This window comes from Euprymna scolopes, chromosome 31 (genome assembly GCF_053919585.1).
Source record: "Euprymna scolopes isolate OS-2025 chromosome 31, ASM5391958v1, whole genome shotgun sequence".
NCBI classification, from domain to species: domain Eukaryota; kingdom Metazoa; phylum Mollusca; class Cephalopoda; order Sepiida; family Sepiolidae; genus Euprymna; species Euprymna scolopes.
Genome location: NC_136512.1, coordinates 14385900 through 14412704, shown reverse-complemented (window position 1 = coordinate 14412704; position 26805 = coordinate 14385900). Strand labels below are relative to the sequence as shown.

Sequence of the window (26805 nt, the reverse complement as noted above, 5' to 3'; positions counted from 1 at the left end):
AAAAAAACAAAACAAAATTGTAAATGAAAAAAAAAACAAAACAAAATTGTAAATGAAAAAAAAAACAACAAAATTGTAAATGAAAAAAAAAACAACAAAATTGTAAATGAAAAAAAAAACAAAATTGTAAATGAAAAAAAAAACAAAATTGTAAATGAAAAAAAAAACAAAATTGTAAATGAAAAAAAAAACAAAATTGTAAAAAAAAAAAAAAACAAAATTGTAAATGAAAAAAAAAACAAAATTGTAAATGAAAAAAAAAACAAAATTGTAAATGAAAAAAAAAACAAAATTGTAAATGAAAAAAAAAACAAAATTGTAAATGAAAAAAAAAAACAAAATTGTAAATGAAAAAAAAAAACAAAATTGTAAATGAAAAAAAAAAACAAAATTGTAAATGAAAAAAAAAACAAAATTGTAAATGAAAAAAAAAACAAAATTGTAAATGAAAAAAAAAAACAAAATTGTAAATGAAAAAAAAAACAAAATTGTAAATGAAAAAAAAAACAAAATTGTAAATGAAAAAAAAAACAAAATTGTAAATGAAAAAAAAAACAAAATTGTAAATGAAAACAAATTGTAAATGAAAACAAATTGTAAATGAAAACAAATTGTAAATGAAAAAACATTGTAAATGAAAACAAATTGTAAATGAAAACAAATTGTAAAGAAAAAACATTGTAAATGAAAAAACATTGTAAATGAAAAAACATTGTAAATGAAAACAAATTGTAAATGAAAAAACATTGTAAATGAAAAAACATTGTAAATGAAAAAACATTGTAAATGAAAAAACATTGTAAATGAAAACAAATTGTAAATGAAAACAAATTGTAAATGAAAACAAATTGTAAAGAAAAAACATTGTAAATGAAAAAACATTGTAAATGAAAAAACATTGTAAATGAAAAAACATTGTAAATGAAAAAACATTGTAAATGAAAAAACATTGTAAATGAAAAAACATTGTAAATGAAAAAACATTGTAAATGAAAAAAATATTGTAAATGAAAAAACATTGTAAATGAAAAAACATTGTAAATGAAAAAAATATTGTAAATGAAAAAAAAATTGTAAATGAAAAGTTTTTTAATAAATAAAATAAAATGTTATTTTTATCCCAAAGTTTATTCGGTGTATGCATTGTTTGCTATTTCCTTTCTACACTTTTAAGGTTTAAGGGATTTTTAAAGTTTTGAATTTCAAATTTCTCATTCAATCTACACAGATTGTTTAAATTTTTACAAAGACTGGCCTGTTGTACTATTTCCACTTGACTATTGGTTTGTGTCTGTTTTCTTTGACCTTCCAGCAATAGGTTACTAGCTGAATAAAAACAGCACTAATGACCTATTACTGGCAGCTCAAACAAACTGCACGCTCACTGATAGTCGAGTATGACAGGCTAGTATTTGTATTTCAAGCAAACAATAAAAATTTGATTTTCCTTAAGTTATTAATAAAGTTAAAAAATTTATTTCGGATTTAAAATAGCTTTGTATATAAATTTAACATAAAATGATTACCGATTTCCATGTCAGCAGTTTCTATCTGGATAATGTTTTAAGGACATACCTTTCTAAGAAATGTCAACAGGCTGTTTTAGAAGAAATGTATTGAAAAAATTTGCTTGAAAAAAGAAAAGTAAAAAAAGCCATTTTTGACAAAATGTAAGATGACTGTAGGAAAGGAGGAAAACCATTAACCTAGTTTGGATGGCAATAGAAGAGAAAGCATAAAAACAACTGTCCAATATACCCACATCTACAATTGATGTTCAAGAAATCTTTTAAAAAATGGGCAAGATTAACTAAAGGTAAAAAAAAAAAAAAAAAAAATTAAAAATACAACTCGTCCTTAAAATACTATCTGGTTAGAAAGTTGATGAGAATTTTATGCTAAATTTATATAAAAAATGTTTTTACATATAATAGAAAAAAAAAAGTAGAATCTCATTTAGGTGAAGTACCATATCATATACTGATACAATAACACCAAGAGATCTTTAAAATAACATTTAATTGGAAATCTGAAAGTGTTACCTTTTCTATAAGATTGTCATCGTTGATTTTGATGTCAATATTAATTGGCAGGTTGGGGAAAGTTTGGAAGACTTCCTCCAATAAAGGAATGCGACGGTCAGTTGAACCAACAATCATCAAATCTGAAAACACAAATTTGAAACATCAACTCATTCATCATCATATAAGTCCAAAACAAAAATCAACGAAAAGCTTAACCTGATCTTATAATTTTATTTCAATATTAGGGCCTTCTCAAATGAGATGGCTAGTCAAGTTTTATTGCCAAAATCAGACGTAGCTTAGATAAATCTTTGTTTTTACAGGTAATGAATAACAATGGAGATACATGAGAACTCAGATGTGGAGAAAATACAGGGTGTTCAAAAAAAACAAACAAAAAAACTGACGGATTTGAAATTTGAATTCAACTGATGCTACCATTATAATAAATACCCACTCCTTTGTGGTTTAATGGCTCATGACTTTGGTAGGATTACTCTAAATGCTCTGAAATCTTTTTTCACTGGTTTGCTGCTTCTGCTGTTTCATTTTATATTTGATCAATTCAGTTTCTTTTGAAACACCCCGTATACCTGGATGGTGAAGATATTGTGGTTGAGAAGTTTTGTTACCTAGGTGATACCATTGGAGCACAGGGTAGAGTAGGGCTAGTATAATTTTGCTAATTAAGATCAGATGAAGTTAGTTAAGGGAACCTCTACCATTACTAACCAGCAGTAGATATCACTCATACTGGAAGACGAAAACACCAGGCATGTCCTCTACCACGTTGCTCTCGGTACAAGATGTGATAATGGCAATCTGTTGGTCAACTTTGCAACTGCTAATCACTTTGTGGTAACCAACATCTGCTTCCAGCCCACACGTTATCATCTTATCACTTGAATGACAGCCAATCAGATTATATTTGCTGTATGTGCATAGGCCAAATTCTGTTCTTGACTCCTGCACTTTTGGAGGCATGGTTACTGGTAACAGATTCAACTCAGACCACACACTTGTTTGAGTAAGTCTTCGCCTTCAGGTGAGGCGAATGACCAAACAGCCAAATCAGGTCACCATCACTAATTTTAAGTTGGATGCTGGTGCCCAATTCAGAGTAGAAGTTCATAACCGGTTCTCTCTTCTGCTGATGAATGGAGATTATCAACCCAGGACAGAATGACAGGTTCTTAAATCTTCTGCTATCAAGCACCTTGGTGTTACAAATCGCTGTCATTGGGACAGGATAACGAGACTCTCCACCTCACAGAGCAAGTGTGTGAAGCAGAGGTGTGCCGAATTCTTGTGATCTGCGATGCTGTGTTACTCGGTCAATCCATGCTGATAGAAATGCGTACTGGCGAGTTTGCAAAAGAAACCGAGCATGCAACTATCTGTAGAGACTCCCAGAAATTTTATCAGATGGTTAAGCAGACAAACTGAGGAGCGACAGGTGTCAGTGAAACAGTGTTTGCATGACAGTGCTATTATTACTGACCTAAGTGAATGATTGAAGCACTGGAAAGAGCACTTTGACAAATGCTATTCCCAAATGGTCACTCATCTGATACTGACCAGGCTCAATATGATTATGCCATAGTTGAGTGTTCAGAGAAACAGAGGTGGGTTAGTAGATGTAGAAGAGTTAACAAATTCAGTTAATGGGGGGAAGGAAGTGATAAAAGTGAACCTGACAGGAAAATAAAGACTTGATCAGAGATAGGTTGGAAGTTAACTTTTTAAAGTTATCCAATGCATACAAGCATATAAAAACTGACGTTAAATCAAATATGATGAATACAATGAGAATGAATTGGCAAATATTTGTTAATACTGAACTTGATAATGAGCATGTGGTAGCCTATAGGAAAATATTCCTGTGGTAACATGCTTCACAGATGACCATTCAATGTAATAAGGTAGGGAGGATTGCATTACAAATTAACTTCTCCTTCCTAGCGCTGAACTGAACAAACATCAATACAATAGAAAAGATAACAGACTTTAGATTGAGGTGTAGGTAGAGAACAATAGAGATAGGGTTGACTCATTGGCAAAGTGTAACAGAGCCGCTGACGTTGGTAGCAGCAACAATCATATGCAAATAACAAAGCCGACTGTGTGATGTGACATCACAGTTATAAAAGGATACACCTGAATGGAAACGAGTGTCCAGAGAAAGAGAGGTGTTCAAGACACGGGAGTGACGTCACAGAACAGAAAAAAAGTCACATGAAGCTAGAGAAGGAGATATGAACTTTAACAGATTTAAAAAAACAAGTCGAGCATGTGGGGTTCCCCTTCACGAGTGAATAAATCTGTTCTGGTAAAAATTTACTTTCACTATGACTAATGTTTGTGCAAAATTTCAAAAACATTCAAAGCTTGGTTATTGAGAAAAGTGCAAACAAACGAGAGTGAATTACGAGGTTCAATCCCTCCTTTGTCGGGGGGACCAAAAATGCGTTATTTTTGTTAAAGAAAGTCAATTTTTTTTCCTTCTGTTTCCTTGCGATCAAGTCTACGTGTTGGGTCCATTAAAATGTAACAATGTTAAAAAAAAAGAAGCTATAAAATGTTGGCAATGCAAGTAATTGTCAAAAACTTTCAGATTTGCCAATCAACCACTCATTAACCATGTCTTGCAGTTATAGAGGAGGATCAACTAAATGACAGATTGGGTGACATTGTGATATTTTAATATGATCATAATGACCCTTTAACAGGCACAATGATAGATTAAACAGCCACAACTTGATTAAATAAGTGTTTATAGAAAGAATTTTTATTTTTCATCCTTGCATCATGTATTTTGCTTCAATTTCTTAAAAAAAAAAAAAAAAAAAAAAAAAGACTTATACTGACTAGGAAGATTGTTAAAATGGAGACATTTGTTTTCAATAATAACAACCTCAAAAGCATCAGCAGCTTATCAAATTAAAATAAAATTCTACATTGCTGTATTTGTTTAAAATACATTTTAAATGTTTAATTTATTAAAATTACTTGTATATTAAAATAGTTGATAAAATAACTTGATTTAAGATAACTAATTAAAAATGCTATTTCAATGAAATAATTGGCTGTGATCAAGCTCGATGTAAATCAATAAATGCAATAGCTGAGGAGGGCCATATTTAAGTAGAAAAATAAGCAACAGTTTCAGGGAATAGGTGATCCCAAATGAAACTCATGAGATTATGTGATGTGATGGAGATTTTCTGTTTCTTGACTAGTATGACTTCAAAGAGTCAAGATATGTTTAGGGTGCCATCCACAATAATGAGGGGAGGGTCATGAACAATGTAACTAGGTGTAATGTGACGGTATTATTGGATTGAAAGGGTTAATGAAAACTTGTTTTGTTTTTTCAGAAAAAAATAAAAAAAACTTATAAATTAGAAAAAAAAGCAAAAATCTAGCAAAAAACAAGTAGGTTTTGTGTTAAGATTTTGGTGAATAAGAAATTGGCAAACTCACTGCTGGTATTGTGTAAATGGGAATTGGACCAGCTGACTTTTGTAACTAGCGCAGGTCATTTAATTTCATGAATGGCAGTGATGACTAACCTTAGAAAAATATCTCATAATTTGGAAATGATTGAATAAATTCAATTTTGGAAAAGTGCATTTGTTTAAAAACAAAAATACAGAAAAATCTTCAATGTATGTACCCACCATGGAATAAAAAATGTCATATTCCAAACATCATAAACTGATCAAGTAGTTGTTTTATTAATTTATGCCAAAGCAAGATGTATCTTGATCTGCCATAGGGAAACAACTCAATGCAAACTAAGATTTTAAAATCAGTTTTGTAATAGCTACAACATACTATTGATTAAAAAATCATAAAAAAACTGATTTTCGACATAATAAAATGACCTGACAATTGACATTTTCATTCCATGAGTATGTACATCATAAGGATGTTTCTGTATTTTTTAATTTTTTTTTTTAATTAGGTTGAATTCTGGATAAGAACCCAACATTAAAGCTATCGATGACAAAAAAGAAATGATATAAAAAAAATGATTTTGATTCATATATTGATTTATTTTATCAATTGGTCCAAAAATACCTTTATTGGAACAAAACTGACCCCAACAAAAGTGACGTCACAAATTTGGAGCCACTAAAAAGTTTGTTTGAAAAAAAAAAAAGATACAGAAAACAGACTTACTAGGATTAAAATCTAGTGGTAACTCCGGTTTTAACAATGGTAAATCCTGAAATAAAGAAAGAAATATTGAATTGCAAAAAATCTTACAAGAAATTTACTTTTACAAATAAGTCCATACTTGGCTTGCTAACATTCAACCAAGATGGGTTTAGCTGCTTCTTCCATAGAATACACAGCATCTAAGATGAACACAGACCATGCATGACGGTTCAAAGAGGCCAGAATAGTTATAGGCAGCCAGTTCCAGGACCAGCAGCAAACTCTGTAGATCTGTGGATTGGAGGTATGTTCAACGTAGACTTTGATGGTGTATAACTGTCTTCAGCTGGCCTCCAAGCATCTTCGTCTTTGCCTTCATTACCAAACCGGAAGTGGCCTTTCGAAAATATTGGTGAAAAAAGCGACCCCTCCCTGTAGAAAAGTGCCCAGTTGGGGGTGAAGGAATCAATCTTTTTGGGCAGACATACAAACATACATTTAAACAGACAAGTGAGATTTATACTATAGACAACATTTTACAAAATTAGTTGTCATCAGTTCTTATGCAGTCAAAATGCTATGAAGAATAAAATTGAAGATGGTTCTCATGGGAGAATGATATTTTATTTCCAGTACATTTAATGCACACAACGTCAAATAAGTTTCACATAATTAAATACATATTTTAAAGAACATTTAAAATTGCATATCTTAAGCATTAAATTATTTCACTTTCTGGTGGAGCAAGTTTGTTGATGGACATCTCGCACAACATTACACTTTAAAGACATCTTGCATAACATCACATCTTACTAAAGACATATCTTACAAAACATTTTAAAACGCATGCAGGCATATCTATAACTGGCTTCATCTGGCTTTTGTCAATCAATTATGTCTAAGTTTGACATAGCACTTTTAGAGGATTGTGAAGCTTCACTTGAAAGTACTATTTTGTACCAGTGATTACACATCTCAACAATAGACTTTGTTAGTTGGTTGGTCCATTACGTGCAAACTGTGAATAGCATAGTCATTGTTAAACCCCAAAATGATTAAGCACATTTAAAGAATACACATTCTTGTTTAAAGACCCCTAATTTCTGGCTCCCATCTTATCTCGCAATTACTTATAACGTCACCAACTAACTTCGGAAGAACCCCCCCCCCCCATCCGATTTTGTTTTATATCATAAGTTGTTTAAAACGTGATTAGTTAAAGTTCAGAATAAAATCACGCTTTCTCTTAACGGTTAATTTAAAAAAAAAAAAAAATCTTCTGAACGCTATTAAAAGTTAAATTCTTCACTAGTTTGGAGACGGAAGCGTTGTTGTGATAAGTGATTTTCTCTACTAATTCGCACTTTTTATTTTAAGATTCAAATATTAATAACTACATTTTATTTCAGTATTTAATTTATGTATTTCTGTTGTATTAAATGCTAGCTTTTTTTTTTTTTTTTTTTTTTCTCGTCCATAAATGTTTATTTATCTACCGAGTTGATTGCAAAAATAGATTACCTAATTGTACTCATTTTTAGTTCGTGGGAGGGGAATCTATCACCATACTTTTCCTTAAACATGTCCGTTGGATTTTTATTAAGTACAATACTCAATAGTTTTTTTTCTTTTTTTAATGGAGAGTAGAAAACGCATTGTGGATGCATTATCGGCAGCTCCTGTTACTCTCGCTTCTTCTTATTTGTCCCTCAGTCCTCATTTTTAAATGAGTGATTTTTCTGACAAAGGGAGAAGAAAAAGCTGTTTTCTAGGTTGGCAGTATTTTTGCACGAACAGTTGGCAGAGTTGGTGGAAATTTTCTGTTTCTATGTCTATCCTTGTAGCCATGTCACTAGTAAGGGTGCTGGAGGTAAACGTTTTGTCTGGGCTGACGTTATCCGCCTGATAGTCAGGGACCCGAACTTTGGATTAACCACTAAGGAGGCTGTCCTATCAGCAGGTGCAAAGTACTGGGGCTGCTCTATTGCCATTTGGTGAATGGAATCTGGACCATGCAGTAGCTTCTGGTGGGGCCTCTCGATGCCATACTAGTCGGTAATTGTTACGGCTTTACCTTATCATGTGGTCCAAAAAATAAAAAAAAAATTCTTCGTTTCTTTTTCTCTCTTAGTTTCCCCTCTCTGTCCTGCTCTAAGTAAATCTGTCGACCTAGTCCACAAATTCCAAAATTTCATCATGACAAGTTTCAAGAAAAAATACACGATTAAACCCGGTTCTCCAACTTCCAACGTAGACCCCTACTACCATGTCTCCTTCTCCAACATCAGGGGTCTACGTTCTAACCTTCCAGAGGTTGAAACCCAATTACAGGAGACTAAACCAGACCTTTTATTTTTAAGTGAAACTGGCATTGGACAGGCTATTTCCCTAGATGAGTTTGCAATTACAGGATACTCTAACTTAACTTCTAAATCTGACCCCCAAGATCGCCATGGGCATGGAATATGTGCCTATATTAAAGATAGCTTTCCATGTGGGAGGGACATCTCCAGGGAAGATCCTAACTTACCCTATATGTGCTTCCGGGTTGCTTTAGCTCACACTACTGCATTTATATTTACTCTCTATCGCCCCCACAACAGCGGAGTTACTATCTTTCAAAGCATATCTGAGAAAATTGACCAAGTCCTTTCTACTTATCCTTCAGCTAACATTCACGTATGTGGAGACTTCAATGTTCACAACGTCGAATGGTTGACCCACTCAAACAAGACCGATAATGAGGGGAGGTTCTGTCATGATTTCTCCATTGCCTATGACCTCACTCAGATTGTTCAGGAACCTACCCGTGTGCCCGATAATGACGGCCAGTATGCGAGCCTACTAGACCTTTTTCTCACAACTTGCCCTGAACTATGTTCAGTTTCTGTTCTGTCGCCTCTTGGATCTTCCGACCACTCTGTTGTATCAATTAAGATAAAAATGAAATGTAATAAGTCCCCAGACGTACCTCTTCATCGTACAGTATATCGATACACTAAGGCTGACTGGGATAGCTTCCGTACATTTATATCTGATCAACCTCTGCATTCCATGTTTAAAAAGGATGTGTCCTCTATAGTATTAGACCTAACTGAATGGTTAATTGTAGGTATTGACCATTTCATACCCTCTAAAAAGTTTCAGCAAAAACCTAACAGCCAGCCATGGTTCTCTCCAGAATGTGCTGCTGCCATTGTGCACAGAAATCACTTTTTCCACTGCTTCAAACGTAATAGATGTATGGAAACTAAAGCCGTTTTCAGGACTGCCAGCAACCATTGTAAGAAAGTAATAAGGAACGCAAGAGAGTTGTATGCTCAATCTGCTAAGTCCAAAGTAGCTGAGCAGCGGCTTGGTTCCCACCAGTTTTGGCAAATAGCAAACAGAATCCTGAACAGAAGCGTGTGCTCCATCCCAACTATTATCAATGGACCTGAGGTAATCTCGTCAGCATCAGACAAAGCCAAACTCTTTGTCAAGAACTTTGCAGCTAATTCTACCCTTTGCGACCAAGACCGCCAACCCCCAATATTTCCTCCTGTATCAGAAAACACGCTATGTGATATACGTATATCTGTACATGATGTTGCAAAGCTAATCAAAAACCTTGATTCCAGTAAAGCAACTGGCCCTGATGGTATTCCAATTATAGTACTCAAAAAACTTCAACCTGAACTAGCGCCCATACTTACAAAACTGTTTAAACGTTGTCTTAAGGAGAATAGTTTCCCATCTCCCTGGAAAATCTCATCAGTATGCCCTGTATTTAAGAATTCAGGTGATCGCTCATCCCCCTCTCAGTACAGGCCAATAAGTCTCCTGTGCATCATGAGTAAGTTGCTAGAATCTGTGTTAAATATAGAAGTAATCAAACATCAACAAAAATAACCTTCTTAGTGACACTCAATATGGTTTCCGTTCTGCTAGATCTACAGCAGATGTCCTTAAAGTTATATCGCATAGGATTAGCAAATCTCTCGACGGTGGCAATCTTTCTAGGGCAATTGCTCTTGACATATCTAAAGCCTTTGATAGGGTATGGCATAAAGGTTTACTTCATAAGATCGCTAGCTATGGTATAGCTGGAAAAGTCTTCTCAATTATTAAATCATTTCTTTCTGATAGGTTCATAAGAGTAGTAGTTGAGGGGCAAAAATCAGAAGCTCACAGTATTAATGCCGGTGTCCCTCAGGGATCCATCCTGGGCCCAACTCTTTTCCTGATCTACATTAATGATCTTCCAAATCATATCCTTACATCATTTGTAGACATTTATGCTGACGACACTACCATTTATGGTAGCACATCTAAGACAGTAAACGAGCAAGTTCTCTCCAATTCTCTCTCCTCTGATCTTGAGCACGTAGTACAATGGGGAAAGGAGTGGCTGGTTACTTTTAATGCATCTAAAACCAAGCTTCTCTCTTTACATCATCAACATTCTAATCCACATTTGTCATCAATTGAAATGAATGGCTCTCGTCTTCAGGAGGCCTCAAGTTTTGACAAGCTTCTGGGCTTGACCATTACTCCTGATCTTAAATGGAACACGTATATCAAATCTGTTGCCAAGGCTGCTGAAAAAATGGTGGGATCTTTCTATCGATCCAGTAGATATCTCACTGCTGATGCTATTCTCTATCTATATAAGAGCCAGGTACGTCCAAGGATGGAATACTGTTGCCACATCTGGGCAGGAGCTGCTAGAAAGGCCTTGTCCTGCCTTGATAGAGTTCAAAATAGACTTCGTAGCCTCGTAGGAGATGTCCTTTTCTCCTCCTTGCAACCTCTATCTCACAGAAGAGATGTTGCGAGTTTGTCTCTGATGTATCGTTATTTTCATGGAAAGTGTTCAACTGAGCTTCAATCTATGGTCCCCCCCTCTCCAAACTTTCACAAGAAACACTCGTCTAGCTGTAAACACTATCAATAATTTCCCCCACTCTTTATCTGTGCCTAAACCTAAACGTAGATTCCATGAACAAAGCTTCTTTCTTAGAACTGCACGCCTGTGGAATTGTCTTCCGTTTTCCTGCTTTCCGGCTGACTACAATATGGTTGTGTTCAAGTCTAAAGTAAATAAGTTCTTGATGAGCCGTTCCATATAAGTTATTAAATTTACCAAATTTTCATTACTAATGATTACTATATTGACCAACTTCTACTGTACACTCTTTAACCCTTATCCTTGAGTGGCCTCTGGGCCTTGATAATGTGGTGATGCCTTTGTAAAAAAAAAAAAAAAAAAAAAAAAAAAAGACTGGTTCGGATTACCTTATAATCTGTTTGTGAGATGAGCATTTCACAACCACAAATACGCAGGAGAGAATTGTCATGAGAGACAACGACTTGACCGTCAAGGGTCAAATGGCAGTCAAGCTCCAACATTTGAGTCCCAAGGTGGTTTGCACTACAAAAAGAAAAAATTATTAAAGACATCTTCAACAATAAATAAAATCCATATTTCAATAATAATTACAATTATTAATTGATTTGGTTTCTCATGGAAAGAATAAAAATGAATTGTGGAAAACCATATCTATATCACTGTTACAATTTGAAATGTAAATTATTTAAAAACAGACATTATCGACTTCTTTGTTCATAGATTTTTTAAAATTACTAACTATAATTTAGTCTTGTCGAATTTCTACATTGTATAATTAAACCCCTTCCCATCTTTAATTTTATCATACTTACTTTTGTAAGTTGGCTAATGTAGTTTCAGAGTGTGTGAGTTTATATATATATATATATATATATATATATATATATATATATATAGGGAGTGAAGGCGAGAGAGAGAGAGAGAGAGAAAGTGCGCGCGCGAGAGAGAGAGAAAGTGCGCGAGAGAGAGAGAGAAAGTGCGCGCGAGAGAGAGGGAAAGAGACACAGAAAGCGCGCGAGAGAGAGAGAGAGAGAGACACACAGAGAAAGTGCGTGCGAGAGAGAGAGAGACACAGAGAAAGTACACGAGAGAGAGAGAGAGAGAGAGAGACACACAGAGAAAGTACGCGCGAGAGACACAGAGAAAGTACGCGCGAGAGACAGAGAGAAGGCGCACGCGCGAGAGACAGAGAGAAGGCGCACGCGCGAGAGAGAGAGAGAAGGCGCACGCGCGAGAGAGAGACAGAGAGAAGGCGCACGCGCGAGAGAGAGGCAGAGAGAAGGCGCACGCAAGAGAGAGGCAGAGAGAAGGCGCACGCAAGAGAGAGGCAGAGAGAAGGCGCACGCAAGAGAGAGGCAGAGAGAAGGCGCACGCAAGAGAGAGACAGAGAGAAGGCGCACGCAAGAGAGAGACAGAGAGAAGGCGCACGCAAGAGAGAGACAGAGAGAAGGCGCACGCAAGAGAGAGAGAGACAGAGAGAAAGCGCACGCAAGAGAGAGAGAGACAGAGAGAAAGCGCACGCAAGAGAGAGAGAGACAGAGAAAGCGCACGCAAGAGAGAGAGAGACAGAGAAAGCGCACGCAAGAGAGAGAGAGACAGAGAAAGCGCACGCAAGAGAGAGAGAGACAGAGAAAGCGCACGCAAGAGAGAGAGAGACAGAGAAAGCGCACGCAAGAGAGAGAGAGACAGAGAAAGCGCACGCAAGAGAGAGAGACAGAGAAAGCGCACGCAAGAGAGAGAGAGACAGAGAAAGCGCACGCAAGAGAGAGAGAGACAGAAAGCGCACGCAAGAGAGAGAGAGACAGAGAAAGCGCACGCAAGAGAGAGAGAGACAGAGAAAGCGCACGCAAGAGAGAAAGCGCACGCAAGAGAGAGAGAGACAGAGACAGAGAAAACGCGAGACACACAGACAGGGAGAAAACGCGAGACACACAGACAGGGAGAAAACGCGAGACACACAGACAGGGAGAAAACGCGAGACACACAGACAGGGAGAAAACGCGAGACACACAGACAGGGAGAAAACGCGAGACACACAGACAGGGAGAAAACGCGAGACTCACAGACAGGGAGAAAACGCGAGACTCACAGACAGGGAGAAAACGCGAGACACACAGACAGGGAGAACGCGAGACGGACTAACAGGGAGAACGCGAGACGGACTAACAGGGAGAACGCGAGACGGACTAACAGGGAGAACGCGAGACGGACTAACAGACATTGGTTTTTATGAAAAATTGTACACCATTTGGAAGACATTTAATCTCAGGTAATAGCATGAAGCTGGATACTCTACGACTAGATGAATTTTTGTCCTGGAATCCCGTAAGACCAAAAGAAAAATATACTATAGCATATTTAAATCATCAATTGGGTATAGGAAAATTATGTTCCAACTTCTTTACTACCTCAGTGTTTCAAGTTTGAAGATGTAAAAGAGAATTTAATAGAATATTTTAATATCTATGTGTCACATGTATAGATCAAGTGTTTGTCCCCAGATTTCTGAGAGCTTTGCCTGAAGTAAAGTGAAGGAAAAGTAATTATATATAAACTACATTAGCATTTTGTAGTTTCCGAACATATATGCTTGTACATATACATGTTTATATATATATATATATATATATATATATATATTCCAATATGCTACTTAAGCAGCCCCTCCATCTACAATCATACAACTAACAATGATGATAATAATAATAATAATGAGAATAATAATATTTCTCCTAACAGCCATCCTAACACTAACAACACTCATTATCCCCTCCAAAACAGTCCTCGTACAATCATTGTCCCGCCCTTTGCTCGTTTGCAATCTAGCGGGAAATTCTAGAAAATCTGGAGGTATTTCGCACCCACACACCCGCAAGCGCTTGAAAATACTTTAAAACATAAAATAAATTCATTCATGTAAGTAACAAAAAAAAAAAAAGTAGCATTTATTGCCTTTGGTAACAATTATTTATTGATTATTTGTTTTGTTTTTCACCTTTTTTTCGGCTAACAATTCTTAAATCTCGCTATAAAATCGATTTTTCCAAGTACATTTTAGGTGGGGGGGGGCATTCCAACCTTCGAAGTTTAGTTTAAAATACGAAATTTAGAAGTATTTAGTCGAAAATTGTAAAAAGCAAGAAACAACAGCAAAAAAAACCAAAAAAAAAAACAACCTAAATTCTTTTAACATGCTAAAAAAGTGTTTTTGTTTTTCTAATTTCAAAATATGTTGCACCATTATTGTGATGTTTAATTTGCAGTATATTTCAATTTTATAAGGCCAAAAAAAAAGTTTGTCGCTTGCTTTTTGAGTTTTTTTTTTTGTTTTTCGATATAAGATTGGTAAGGCACTACCAAAAATGGCCGAAAAATCAAGTTGTTTTTTAAAACGAAATTACATTTATTAAAATCCATTATTCTGAGTAACTTTTTTTCCCAGAAAGATAAAACCCTGACTTTTATCATATAGAAAACAGAATAATGTAAAACTCTTTCTACTATTTTTAATTAAATTTTAAATGGTATTCATTGGTGGTGTTCATTCCGAAAGCCGTTTTAACATGGGGAAGTTAGGGTGTTTATAATATGCTGGGGCAAGTCGTAAAATTAACGAAGTTGCTATCTATTATTTATTGCAAAAATTGCTTGAAATTTATTTATTTGACAAAAAAAAAAATTACATTTTGGTACTCCTTGGGCGTTGAGTTCCATGGCGACCAGCAGAAAAAATAATAGTCGCTCCCTTAGTCCCCCACCTCACCCCGCACATAACATATTTTATTTACTGACGTTGCCGTAACTAAACGATTATTTGTCACATTTACAAACATTTATTTATTTAGAAAAAAGTTTTACTTTTTATGAATATTAAAAGAAAAATGGGTACTCATGCAGAGAGTGATCCATGCTGAAATAATAACGTTATTATTTAAAAAGCCATTCTTAACATGAGGGGGGGGAGAGCGTTTTGTACCTATTCTGTACTTTAACCTTGCAATTGAATAAAAAAAAAACACAATTTAAAAAATAGCACGGATCACTCTCTGCATTAGCACCAAAAAATGTTACTAAACATTTATTAATAATTTCTCACTTTTACAAACATTTGATTTTAAATTTCTTTTTAAATGACGACTTTTATCGACTTTTTTTTTAAAATATCCCCCCCCCCAATGGTGTTTATTCCGAAATCCGTTGTTAACATGGAGAGGTGGAGGGTATTTATTCTGAAAGCCGTTCTTAACATTTGTGGAGGTGGACCTAATGTAAAAAAGAAAAATAAATAAATAAATTAAAAAAAAAAAGACTAAATCATTTACTGATAACTTCTCACTTTTACAAATTTTTAATTTACATGCGCGGATGAACAAATTGTTGAATAGTGTGAAAACAAAACGTTTTTGCAATAAACTTTGGGATAATTTTTTTGGTAAATATTTACATTTAGGTCCACCTCCACAATTTTCTTTTTTAAATGACGACTTTTATTGATAAATAAATTTACTTCTCCGCAACTTTTATTGATAAATAAATCTACTTCTCTGCCACGGGCACTGAACCCCTCCCTTTTTTTTTTAATAGTATTTTCGGGTGGGTATGCTGACAAATATTAGTTAAATTTTGCAAATAGCCCCCCCCCTCCAAAAGTGGTGTTTATTCCGGAAGCTGTTCTTAAGAGGAGGAGGTTTTGGGGGGGGGGGGTGATTCCAAGGTGGACCTAATCTAAAAAAAAAAAAAAAAAAAAAAGTTTTTTATGCGCACATAAGCAACTTTTTTTATTAACTTTTTTTTACTTTTTTATTTAAAAATTAGTAAATTTCAATGAATAGATTAATAAATCATTTATCATTAATATGTGTTTTTGGTTTTGTGTTGAATGAAATTTTATTTTTTTCATTACAACAATAATGAACCAATTTAAATCTTCCGGCATGCGTTTAAGGGTTACGAAATTATCAATAAATCGTTTAGTTACTAAGCCAACGCCAGTAAATAAAAAAATGTTACGTGCGCATGCATTAGCCTTGACTAGGGGGGGGGGGGTCTAAGGGAGCGACCATTAAATAATTATGCTGGTCGCCATGGAACAACGCCCAAGGAGTACCTAAAGTGGCACTTATGCACTTATGTTATCGTGCTATTTTTTTAAAATAGTATTTTCATGTTAAATTCAAATTTTACAATATGTTTTTCTTTTATTAATTTGTTAAGTGAAAGTACAGATAACCCGGTCTGTTTCTAATGTGAGGAAAATCTAGCCCCCTCCCCCCCAAAAAAAGGGGTACTCTGGATAATAACAAAACATTAAAATTGCCTCAGTCTCGAAAGATTTCTTCTCTACTGAACAAGGAAACAAACGGTGAAGTGTAGTTCACCTTCTGTTTCTCTCCCCCTCTCTTGATATCTCTCGATCCATCTCTCCCTTTCCCTCTCTCAATCTATCTTTCTCTCTATATCACCCTCTCCATCTCTCTTTGAGCCCCTTTCTCTCTCTAACTCCCTCTATCTCTCTCCTTTCCTCTGTCTCATCCCTTTCTGTTTCTAACTCTCCCCCCTCTCTCTGTTTATCTATCAATCCCTTTATCTCTATCTCCTTCTCTTTCTCTATTTTCCTCTCACTTTTTCTTTTCTATCTATATATCTTCCTCTCTATCTGTCCATCTCTAATCCCTCATCCTATTTTAGTCTCCTAAATTAATTACAGTGAATAAGGCATTGTCAAAACATGGATAAATCCTATTTTAGTCACCTAATTTACTGACTGTGAGAATAGAAGTTATTTGGAAATTACTGCTACCTTGAACAGCACCAGAAGTAACTGGTAAAACCTTTCTAATTAAATTGATTTTGGCAGCCATTTGCTAACAAAATGACATAGCCTTAGCCCTTGCTGCATGAGGAATACCTGCGACCTTGCTGCCAAGTAGAAGAATTATTTATTCTACTTTAAAACATTCAAATTTTCAAAAATCTCATGTTCGACATCCCCAAAACATCCAATATGGGGAAAAATATTGCAGAAATACAAACTTATTGTTTAGGATGAATGCACAATGGTACGCAAAAAATCACTTGAGGCTCTTGGTCAATCCTTGCAAGATTTGCGTGGCAATGTCAGACCATTTGGGAATGCAGTAATATTGCTTGCAGGAGATTTCAGACAAATGTTACCTGTTATTCTTCAATCAACACCAGCAGATGAAATAAATGCTTGCCTCAAATACTCTACTTTGTTGTTCCATGTGAAGACATTAAACTTAACTAAAAATATGCATGTCCAGTTGCAGACTGTTCGATCCGCGAAAACTTTTGCATCACTTGTAGGAAATTGAGTACGAAAAAGTGCCAGCTGATCAGAGTTAAGGGCAAAATTCTTTGACTTAACTTCTGTAATTTTATTTCATCAAAAGAATAGTTTAAAAGGTTTTTGCAGATATTCAAATTATAAGAATTCCATTTGACTGAGTGAATGAGCTATTCTTGCAAGTCAATACAAAGATGCCCATGAACTTAACGCTATAATTAAATGTAAAATTCCAAGTGAGGTAGTCAAATACAAATCCATTGACACTGTTGTGAAAGCTGATAAAGTGGTTAATTATCCAACAGCTATATTTGCCAGGAATGCCACCGCATGTATTGCAACTGAAATTTGGTGTACTAATTATGTGAAATATAAACCAATCCAAGCTTTGCAATGGCACATAGCTTGCAGTAAAAAAAATTAACAAACAATATCATAGAAACAACAATCTTAACAGGACTTTTCACAGATGAATATATTTTCATTCCATGCATTCCTATGATTCCACCGGATACATCATTACACTTTAGGAAATTGAACTTTCCAATTTTATTGTCATTTGCAATAACCATCAACAAAGCACAGGGAACAATCTTTACAATTGTGGGCCTTACAGTTACACACTGATTGTTTTTTCACATGGACAATTTATGTTACGTATTCAAGAGTCACCAAACCGGAAAATCTCTATATCAGCTAAGAAAATGGAACAACAAAAACTGTGTACCCATGCAAAATGGAAAATTAAACCTATAAGAAACATGCTTTTTCTCATTTTGGAACTTTTTCCATTGCGCCAATTTGAGCCACAGCAACACGTGGCAGGGTACAGCTAGTCTATATATATAAAAATGTACAGTTGGTTCGTTCTAAACGAATAAAACCATATTTCTACGTTACCAATTTATTTGAAATTTTCAGACCACCCATTTTTAGAGTCGAGGTATGTTTTTATGTTATTAAAATAAATTTACCTCGTGAATTATTAAAATTAAAATATTAAATAAAATAAATATATTTTTTTAACCGTTACTGCGAATCTGTTCTGTTGATAAAACTGAACTTCCGGTTTGATTCATTTCACAGCCACGAATTGACGAAAGATTTCATTTTCTGTTAACTCGATAAGTAAAAAAAAAAAACAAAAAAAAAAAATTTCATTTCTTTATCTTCCAAATTTTTTAATTTACACATCTTTTCTTTATTATATAAGGCCAAAAAAAAAGTTTGTCGCTTGCTTTTTGAGTTTTTTTTTTGTTTTTCGATATAAGATTGATTGGTAAAGTACAGTTTTTTTTTTTGTCCGCGCTATTTTTTAAATCGTATTTCAAGGTTTAATTAGTTTTATATGTTTTTTTATTCAATTGTAAGATTAAAATACACCATCCCCTCCCCATGTTAAGAATGGGTTTTTAAATAACATTATTATTTCAACACGGATCACTCTCTGCATGAGTACTGTACTTTCACCTAACAATTTAATAAACAAAACATGGTACTTATGCAGAGAAGATACCGTGCTGAAATAACACTATTAAGAAAGCCATTCTTAACATGGGAAAGGGAGAGTGTTCTGTAACTATTTTATATTTTCACCTAACAGTTTAATAAACAAAAGATAGTACTTATGCAGAGAAGGTACCGTGCTGAAATACCGTTATTTAGAAAGCTATTCTTAACATGGGGAGGGAGTTTTGCATCTATTCTAAAATATGAATGCTTTTTCTTTAAATAAATTGGGTACTCATGCACTTATTGATCCGTTCTGAAATAATAACGTTATTATTTAAAAAGCCATTCTTAACATGGGGAGAAGAGGGTGTTTTGTAACTATTTTGGACTTTCACCTAACAATTTAATAAACAAAAATTAAACTTAAGCAGACAAGGAACAGTACAGAAGCATTAACATTATTTAGAATACAATTGAATAAAAAAAAAAAATTTAATTAAACTTGGAAATACGATTTAAAAAATAGTACGGATCGGTAAGTGCATTAGCCCCATAAATTTGTCTAATTCTTAATTTCTTATGTTATTGGAAAAAAAAAAAAAAAAAAAAAAGAAGAGGTAAATATGAGGAATTACTCCATCCTCGAAAATTCCTTTAAAACTACCACTCCTATAGGTTTTCGGGGTCGCTGAACACGAAAATAACCTTTACAATTAAGGCAAACGAGTAGTTTCCAAGATATGAAGAAATGTTAGTTAAAAAAAGTGAAGGATCACTTTTCCATAATAATTTAACGTAAAATGATAACCCACTTTGTGGCCACGATATTTGGGGTGGGGGCTTTCTTTCTACCCTTGGAAAATCCTTTAAAATTACCTGCTTAAATTGATTGGAGGGGCGGGGGGTCGCCCCCCCCCCCACACACACAGAAAAATGCCCCTCTCTCAGGTGGCCAGAAAGTGGGTGCTCATTCTAAGTTAAATTTAAATTGAAAAGTGATCACCCACTTTTCGAAAAAGTAATTTCTTCATATCATGAAAACTTTCTTTTTGCGATGGAAACGGTTTGCAGATTCGTTTTTAGTACACTGAAATCTACAATAAAATATTTCGTTATATACGAACATGACACGGGCCTTAAAGTAAAATAATACCGGATTTTGGGGGCAGATTTGCCATTTAGTTGTATAATATCCTCAAACCAGGTAATCACTAAAAAGGACTCTTAAAAGTCGTTACCTGTATCGATCAAAATTTAAAACCACTGATTATATGTCAGCCTACATCACAGTAACATATATTGAGTGAGTTCCTAACAGTATTTTGTATAGTTTTTTAGTTTAAACTCATTTTCCCAAAATTTCCCCAAACTTAACATGTTCGATACAGTCTGCCGCCATTTGTATTTTTCAAATATACCAATAAACACTGCATGTTTTTGAACTGATTAAACATCATACATTACATAAAAACACTACAATCTTATCCAGTTAGGTAGAACATTTACTTTTCTTGCCTTTGATAACATTTGTTATATATTCATTTTTTGACAACTTCTTTGTATCTGTTAATACAAACCCTTTTCATTTAATGTAACGTTTAGTCAGCTCGAAAAGCAGTGTTTATCGGTGTATTTGAAAGATACAAATGGTGGCGGACACTGTTGATTATGTTAAGTTTGAGAAAGTAAGTTAAAACTAAAAAACTACACAAAATACTGTCACAAACCCACCGATTATGTCAGCCTATGTCATGGTAACATATTCGGTGGGTTTTTGACACTGTATTGTATATTTTTTAGTTTTCAACTTAATTTCCCAAACTTAACGTATTCAACAGTCTGCAACCATTTCTGTTTTTCCAGCCGATTAAACATTTTACCTTACATAAAGACACTAAGCAATTATCCAGTTAGGTAGAAATGTAACTTACCTTACCTTTGCTTTCATTTGTTTTTGGACAACTTTTTCGAATCTTTGTATAGTAAAGCCCCCCCCCCCACATCACTCAAATATTAATTACTAACTCATATTTTTGTATACAGAAAAAAAAAAACATTTAGCGTTTCAACGTTAGTTCTATCCACTGATTGTTGGTCGAGCCCAAGCAATGATTGATGGTAATCCTGAGGATCAGGATCCAATTCTGCAAGAGTACCATTTTTTTCATTTTTTTTTTTAGAGTAGATTGCTGTACTAAGAATATAAGAAACATGCATTTTCTCTTTTTATTAGAATTTTCCATTACACCAAATTTAGCCACAGCAACGCGTGGCAGGGTACAGCTAGTATATATATATATATATATGTGTGTGTGTGTGTGTGTAGATGTCCATACGTGTACACTTACTGTTTAAATGCAGTCATTGTATTCTCAAGATTTTCTCCTGCACCTAGAAAAGAATAAAAATAAATTAAAAATAAACTGCATAAAATACTCCATTTTATATAGATAGAATGGCTATGTTGACTTATCACGTCCAATGGCCACTTATGAGTCACATGACTAGTGACTATGTAAAACCCGAACCACTGAACTGAATGAAACAAACGAAATAAATACACTACAATTTTCGGTTTGGTTTTGTTTTACGGCATATCAATCCTTTTCGGGTTATTTCATGCCAAATCCAGTTATTTTGGAAATAGCATTCATGTTGCATCCAGTGATTTTGTAAAAGGTTTTTATTCTTCAAGCTCTTTGTATCTTCAATCGCTGTTTTGTCATGTTTAGTTTGTTGTTTTATAATGGATTTTGTCGTTTTGTTCCCTGCCCTTCAGAAAATGAATGAGTTTTGCAATGGGTGAAGGAAAAGGGTTACAGCATTAATGTTGGTACATTTTAAATTAGGAAACTAATCAAGAAGTGGGGGAGATGGAAAGAAAAAGGGGAAATGAGAAGAAGGAAAAGAGGGAAAAGGTGGGTTATTTTTGGTTTTTACAGAACATAATTAAGTTTTGCAAAATGAAGTAGAAAAACAAAACACATCAATGTTAGGTGCACTTCGCCTCAGGAAGCCAATATCTTCAGACAGCCTTATCCGGTAGCACCAGACAATTTTCGGACACTGTAAAGATTACACCAAGACATTTTAATAGCTTTTTATATCAATGTTGACTTATCGAATTTTGACAGTGGACCCACTGAAAGCCATCAGATCAGATACATGAACATTAAAGCAAGATGCAAAAAGTATTGAGCAGTTTTGCAGTAATCTTGACAGTGTTTGATAATTGTAATGTATTCATTTCGTTTCAGTTTTATTCAGAGTTTTACTTAAACATGAGTCATGTGGACCATGGGTGGCCATCAGACATAAGTCAACCTGACAGAACATTCAAATACCTGAAATTAAAACCTCATTTTTATCTGAAACTAAAAAACACTGCCATTGCCTATTTGCGTGGTATAATCTGTATGAATGTGTGTGTGTGTGTGGTGGTGGTCCTTCTGGCTTATTTTCTCCTCCCCGTACCAGGCACTTGTTTGCATTACTCTTCTCTATGGGTACAGAACATAGCCCGTGCGATGGACTCACATTCAAAGAGTGGAAGTCTTCAATCGATGGTGTTTTCAGCGCATTCTCAGAATTTGTATTTCCAACCATGTCCCAAATGCTACAATCCACACACAATGTAAGCTTTCTAAACTTGAAGTACTTATCAGGAAACTCTGATGGTTTGAGCACATCCTCGTCTACCAATCGATATGATTCACAAGGCAATAGCACTAACGCTGCTACCAAGATGACACAAGAGGAGTGGTGGTAATTTCAGGAGGTGTCTTGCAACGGTCCAACAAAGCTGACTTGGAAGTTATAACTGACCCTCACGTCTGGTGTGCAACAATGAAATCATAAATAGCTGAAGTATGGTGAAGATTCAGCAGCAGACAGACCTGGATGGACTACTTTGAATCATGATATGACAAATTCACTTGGAACCAGCTCAACACACCCTGGGTGAATGCCATCACAATTACAAGTCTCTCCCCCTCCCCGAATATTCTGTTTTACATGATTTCTACTACAATTGGGGGGGGGGGGATATCTACGATTCTCTTAACTACTGTCAGCACGAGAGTCATAAGAAATAATGTTAAAATTGGTAGAGAGGTGAGACTGCTTCAGTTTCCTCTCTGCCGGATCTTGCCTGTGGTAAACATATTGGCAGTCAGAAGGCACTTTCTAACTGTTAGAAGAAAAATGAAGTATTTTAGAAAACCACAGTTAACTATTTTCATTTTTTGTAGAAATATAAACTTGTGAACCATATAAAAGGTGTTGTTTCTTTGAAAGTTTTTGTTCCAGGTCAACACCTGTGGTCTTAATCCAAGAAGCTGTCTTGGAGAATGAAGAACTTACTGGACCAATCAGATCAGAGTCGAATGAAAGCATGGAGGCAACACCAGCTGGGTATCTGTAACAATAAAGATAAAATTAAACACTTACCAGCTTCAAAGTTTAAACGTTTCTCATGTAGGAAAAAAAAAACTGTCCTTCATGTAAAGCATCTAATACACTTCAAAGCTGCATCTGTGTACATTTACTGCATAAGCAGTGACTGTCCACCTGTCTTCATCTGAAGTTTGTGCTCGATGCCAACACTAGTTGTAGTGTCAATTGTGGTCTCTACAGCAGAAGAGCTCTTTCTTCGAATAAAACCACAACTCCAATTTAAAAGACAAGTAACAGTGTTTAGTCTGTGAGAAATTACAATGATATGCGTTTTCCTCTGAAAAACAAGCCTGCAAATCAAGACAAGCATTTCCAAACTGTTAAGTGTTAAGATATTATGTTGAACAAAGATGGCAGTAGTAAATCAAATTGGCAAAGAATCAATGAAGTCATGATCTCGAGTGTTAAATAATTCGTAATAAAGATGGTAGTGAAGAATCAATGCAGTTACAATTCAGTCGTTTCAAGATGGAGGCTGGCAGCGAACTGAATTGAATCAAAAGTTCGATAGTTTTATAATAAAAATGGAGGCTTCTAATTGGCTGATTGTCCTAACCGTATGTTATAAATAAGATCGTCAAAATCATTGGGGTCATACCCTCATTATAAATCAAAAACATTTAAACACAACCAAACACAATCCATTAGCTCCTTTTTTGTTGGAGAAGTGCAGAAACCAAAACTTATTTCCTCTGCTGGTAAAATTTTTTTTTTACACAGGCATCACCACATTATCAAGGCCAAGAGGCCACTCAAGGATAAGGGTTAAAGAGTGTACAGTAGAAATTAGACAATATAGTAATCATTAGTAATGAAAATTCGGTACATTTGATAACTTATATGGAACGGCTCATCAAGAACTTATTTACGTTAGACTTGAACACAACCATATTGTAGTCAGTCGGAAAGCAGGAAAACGGAAGAAAATTCCACGCGTGCAGTTCTAAGAAAGAAGGTTTATTCATGGAATCTACGTTTAGATTTAGGCACAGATAAAGAGTGGGGGGAATTATTGATAGTGTTTTCAGCTAGACGAGTGTTTCTTGTAAAAGTTAGGCGAGGGGGGACCATAGACTGAAGCTCAGTCGAACACATTCCATGAAAATAACGATACATCAGAGATAAACTCGCAACATCTCTTCTGTGAGATAGAGTAGACCACACTAAAGAGTCTACTTGAGATTATCAGCTTTTAATCGATAGACATAAAAACTGACTAACCATGAAGTTCACCATCTGATATGAACATTAATTTTGGAAAATCTCAAGACGGTTATAATCACAGCATGAAACCCTGTGTTTGGAGGGACATTACTTTTTCAAAGATTTTAAATGATTTGATTTTTCAACATGGCCCCCTCCCATCCGTTTAAAGGGTCAATAGTTTTTCCATACGTAGAAATCAAATTTGGAATGGTCAAACCTAAAGTCAGATATATTTCCCTATTTCTTGGGTGGTTTCTCTTCTGCCACAACAAGCCTGTCATTAGCATGCATTGCAACTATACAACCCATGAAACATTAGAACTTTAAAGCTGGTAAGTGTTCTTTTGTGATACTATCGACTCCCCCGCCCTCCCAAAGTGCTCGGAAATTAAAATAAAAAATACTACGTTAATCAGCAAAATAAAGGAATAGGAAGTGAGTATAGTACAAAGACAATGGGGAGAAAGTTGCACACAAAGGCAGTTGAAATAGAGTTGTTAATCAAGGTGTGGCAGTAACTGAAACAAAGAATGGACATAGTTGATCTAGTTAGAGTTAGTTAATGGATAGTTTTATGGGTGGCGATAAGTTTTGTGACAGTGCAATACTGTCAACCTTGCTCCCCCTCTAAATGTTGGCAAGTAAAAAAGAAAAGGAAGAGAACAAAAGAGGAAATGGGTTTATTTGTCAACAATTGATAGGAAATTGTTGACAAAGGGACACAAAGGAAAGCTGGGGTGAAGTTGTTAGTCAAGGTGTGGCAGTAATGATAACTAAAATATGGTTGCTAAACAAATTGTGGCAGTTATTTTAGGACAAATGGAGATCAATATATTTTAGAGTTAGTTTTAGGAGTGATTGAGTTTTACAACCGTTTTACAACAGTTGATGACAGTTACAAGCTTAACACAATATCATGGTTCAAAGGAGATGGGAAAATTAATTGATCAACCAACTGATGAACACCACCTCGACAGTAGATGTGGATGTGAACCTTAGCATATAAAAGGTTGATAGCGTCATACATGCACCTAATGTGCAACTAATATTTACAGAATGTATTGGAATTCGTGCTTCATTTTCATACTCGTGAGCCTGTGTTCCCCCCCCCCCTCCACAGCGGTTGTCAATGCGAAAATAGTGACACAACCATAAGAGGAGGAGATGAAAAACCACAGCTGACATCGTTAGGGTTGATGACGGCAGGGAATAATATGGATTTATCACAACAGTTTATAACACTTTAGAATAGTTTATGGAAAGTCTTGAGTTTGCAACAGTTGAGGACAGTTTCCAGATTGTGACAGTTGGTGGCTCTGAAGTCCCCTTCAGAGAGATCAGAGAGTTTGGAGTTTAAGTTGAGCAAGAGTAGATCATAATGTAATGTGTTTACTTGAAATGCGTTGGTTTTAAAAATGACCATGTAAAAAGCATCACCATTTATTATTCAAAACTTTGAAGCACATAACATGCCAGGAAAGTATTGTGAGAATAACATTCCTTTCAAGCATCTTTGAAATTTTACATTTGAAAATTGTAAAAACAACTGAAACTAGGAATAAGATTCAGAAACGTTCTTTTAACTTTAATCTTAAATTTTGGTTTATTTTTACGATTATCGCTCCCACCTTGGCCATCCCTATGTTAAGAATGTATTGTTTTTTCTTTTTTGCTTTTTTTTTTTTTATTTACAAAAGCTTTTAACACAGGAGGTGCTTCCTCCATCTATTCTGTACTTTCACCTAATAATTTAATTAAAAAAAAAAATAAGGTATGGTAAAAAAACGGTATAGTAAAAAAAAAAAAAAAAAAAAAAAAAAAAAATCAATTAAAAACGAAGGAGCAACCGGAAGTGATGTGAAAACAGTAATTGTAAAGATAACGTACATTTTTCAAGTAAAAGTCTTCCTTCGGTTTCATATTTTGCTCAATTCTTAAATTTAAAATTTAAGTTTATACTTGGTCATTTTATTTTTATGATTATTTTCAGATTAGCTGAACTTAGAATCATACAAGGACAAAGGCTTAAGCATGGTTATAAGGTCAGATTAGTCAAGTGTGGAAATGGCTAATTAGAAAAATCAAAATGGAGGGTTTCTTTTGTTCTCCAAAAATAACTCAATCTCAAAACTAAGGAATATCTTAACATTTGCTTTTCACAATTAGAATATGCAAAAAAATAATAGTCTTAGGGAAAGAAACATTGATTAATTCAGTTTTAATGTGAAAAATAACAAATGCAAACCAGAGTATAAAATCAATTAAAGAGTCCCTAAATTAGAATTGAGGTGTTATCTTAAAATTAT

The 26805-nt window shown here is 34.7% G+C and overlaps 1 protein-coding gene across 1 annotated transcript in view; it reads right to left on the bottom strand.

The window, feature by feature from the left end:
• LOC145255637 (lysophospholipase D GDPD1-like) overlaps positions 1 to 26805 on the bottom strand; it is a 98401-nt gene that overhangs the window by 19844 nt on the left and 51752 nt on the right. Inside the window, exons 2-5 of the mRNA XM_080114166.1 lie at positions 21187 to 21229; positions 11466 to 11601; positions 6210 to 6255; positions 2043 to 2164 (exon numbers count right to left, since the gene is read on the bottom strand). Of these exons, the coding sequence (XP_079970292.1) occupies positions 2043 to 2164; positions 6210 to 6255; positions 11466 to 11601; positions 21187 to 21229 (347 nt within the window). The remainder of the gene's footprint in view (positions 1 to 2042; positions 2165 to 6209; positions 6256 to 11465; positions 11602 to 21186; positions 21230 to 26805) is intronic.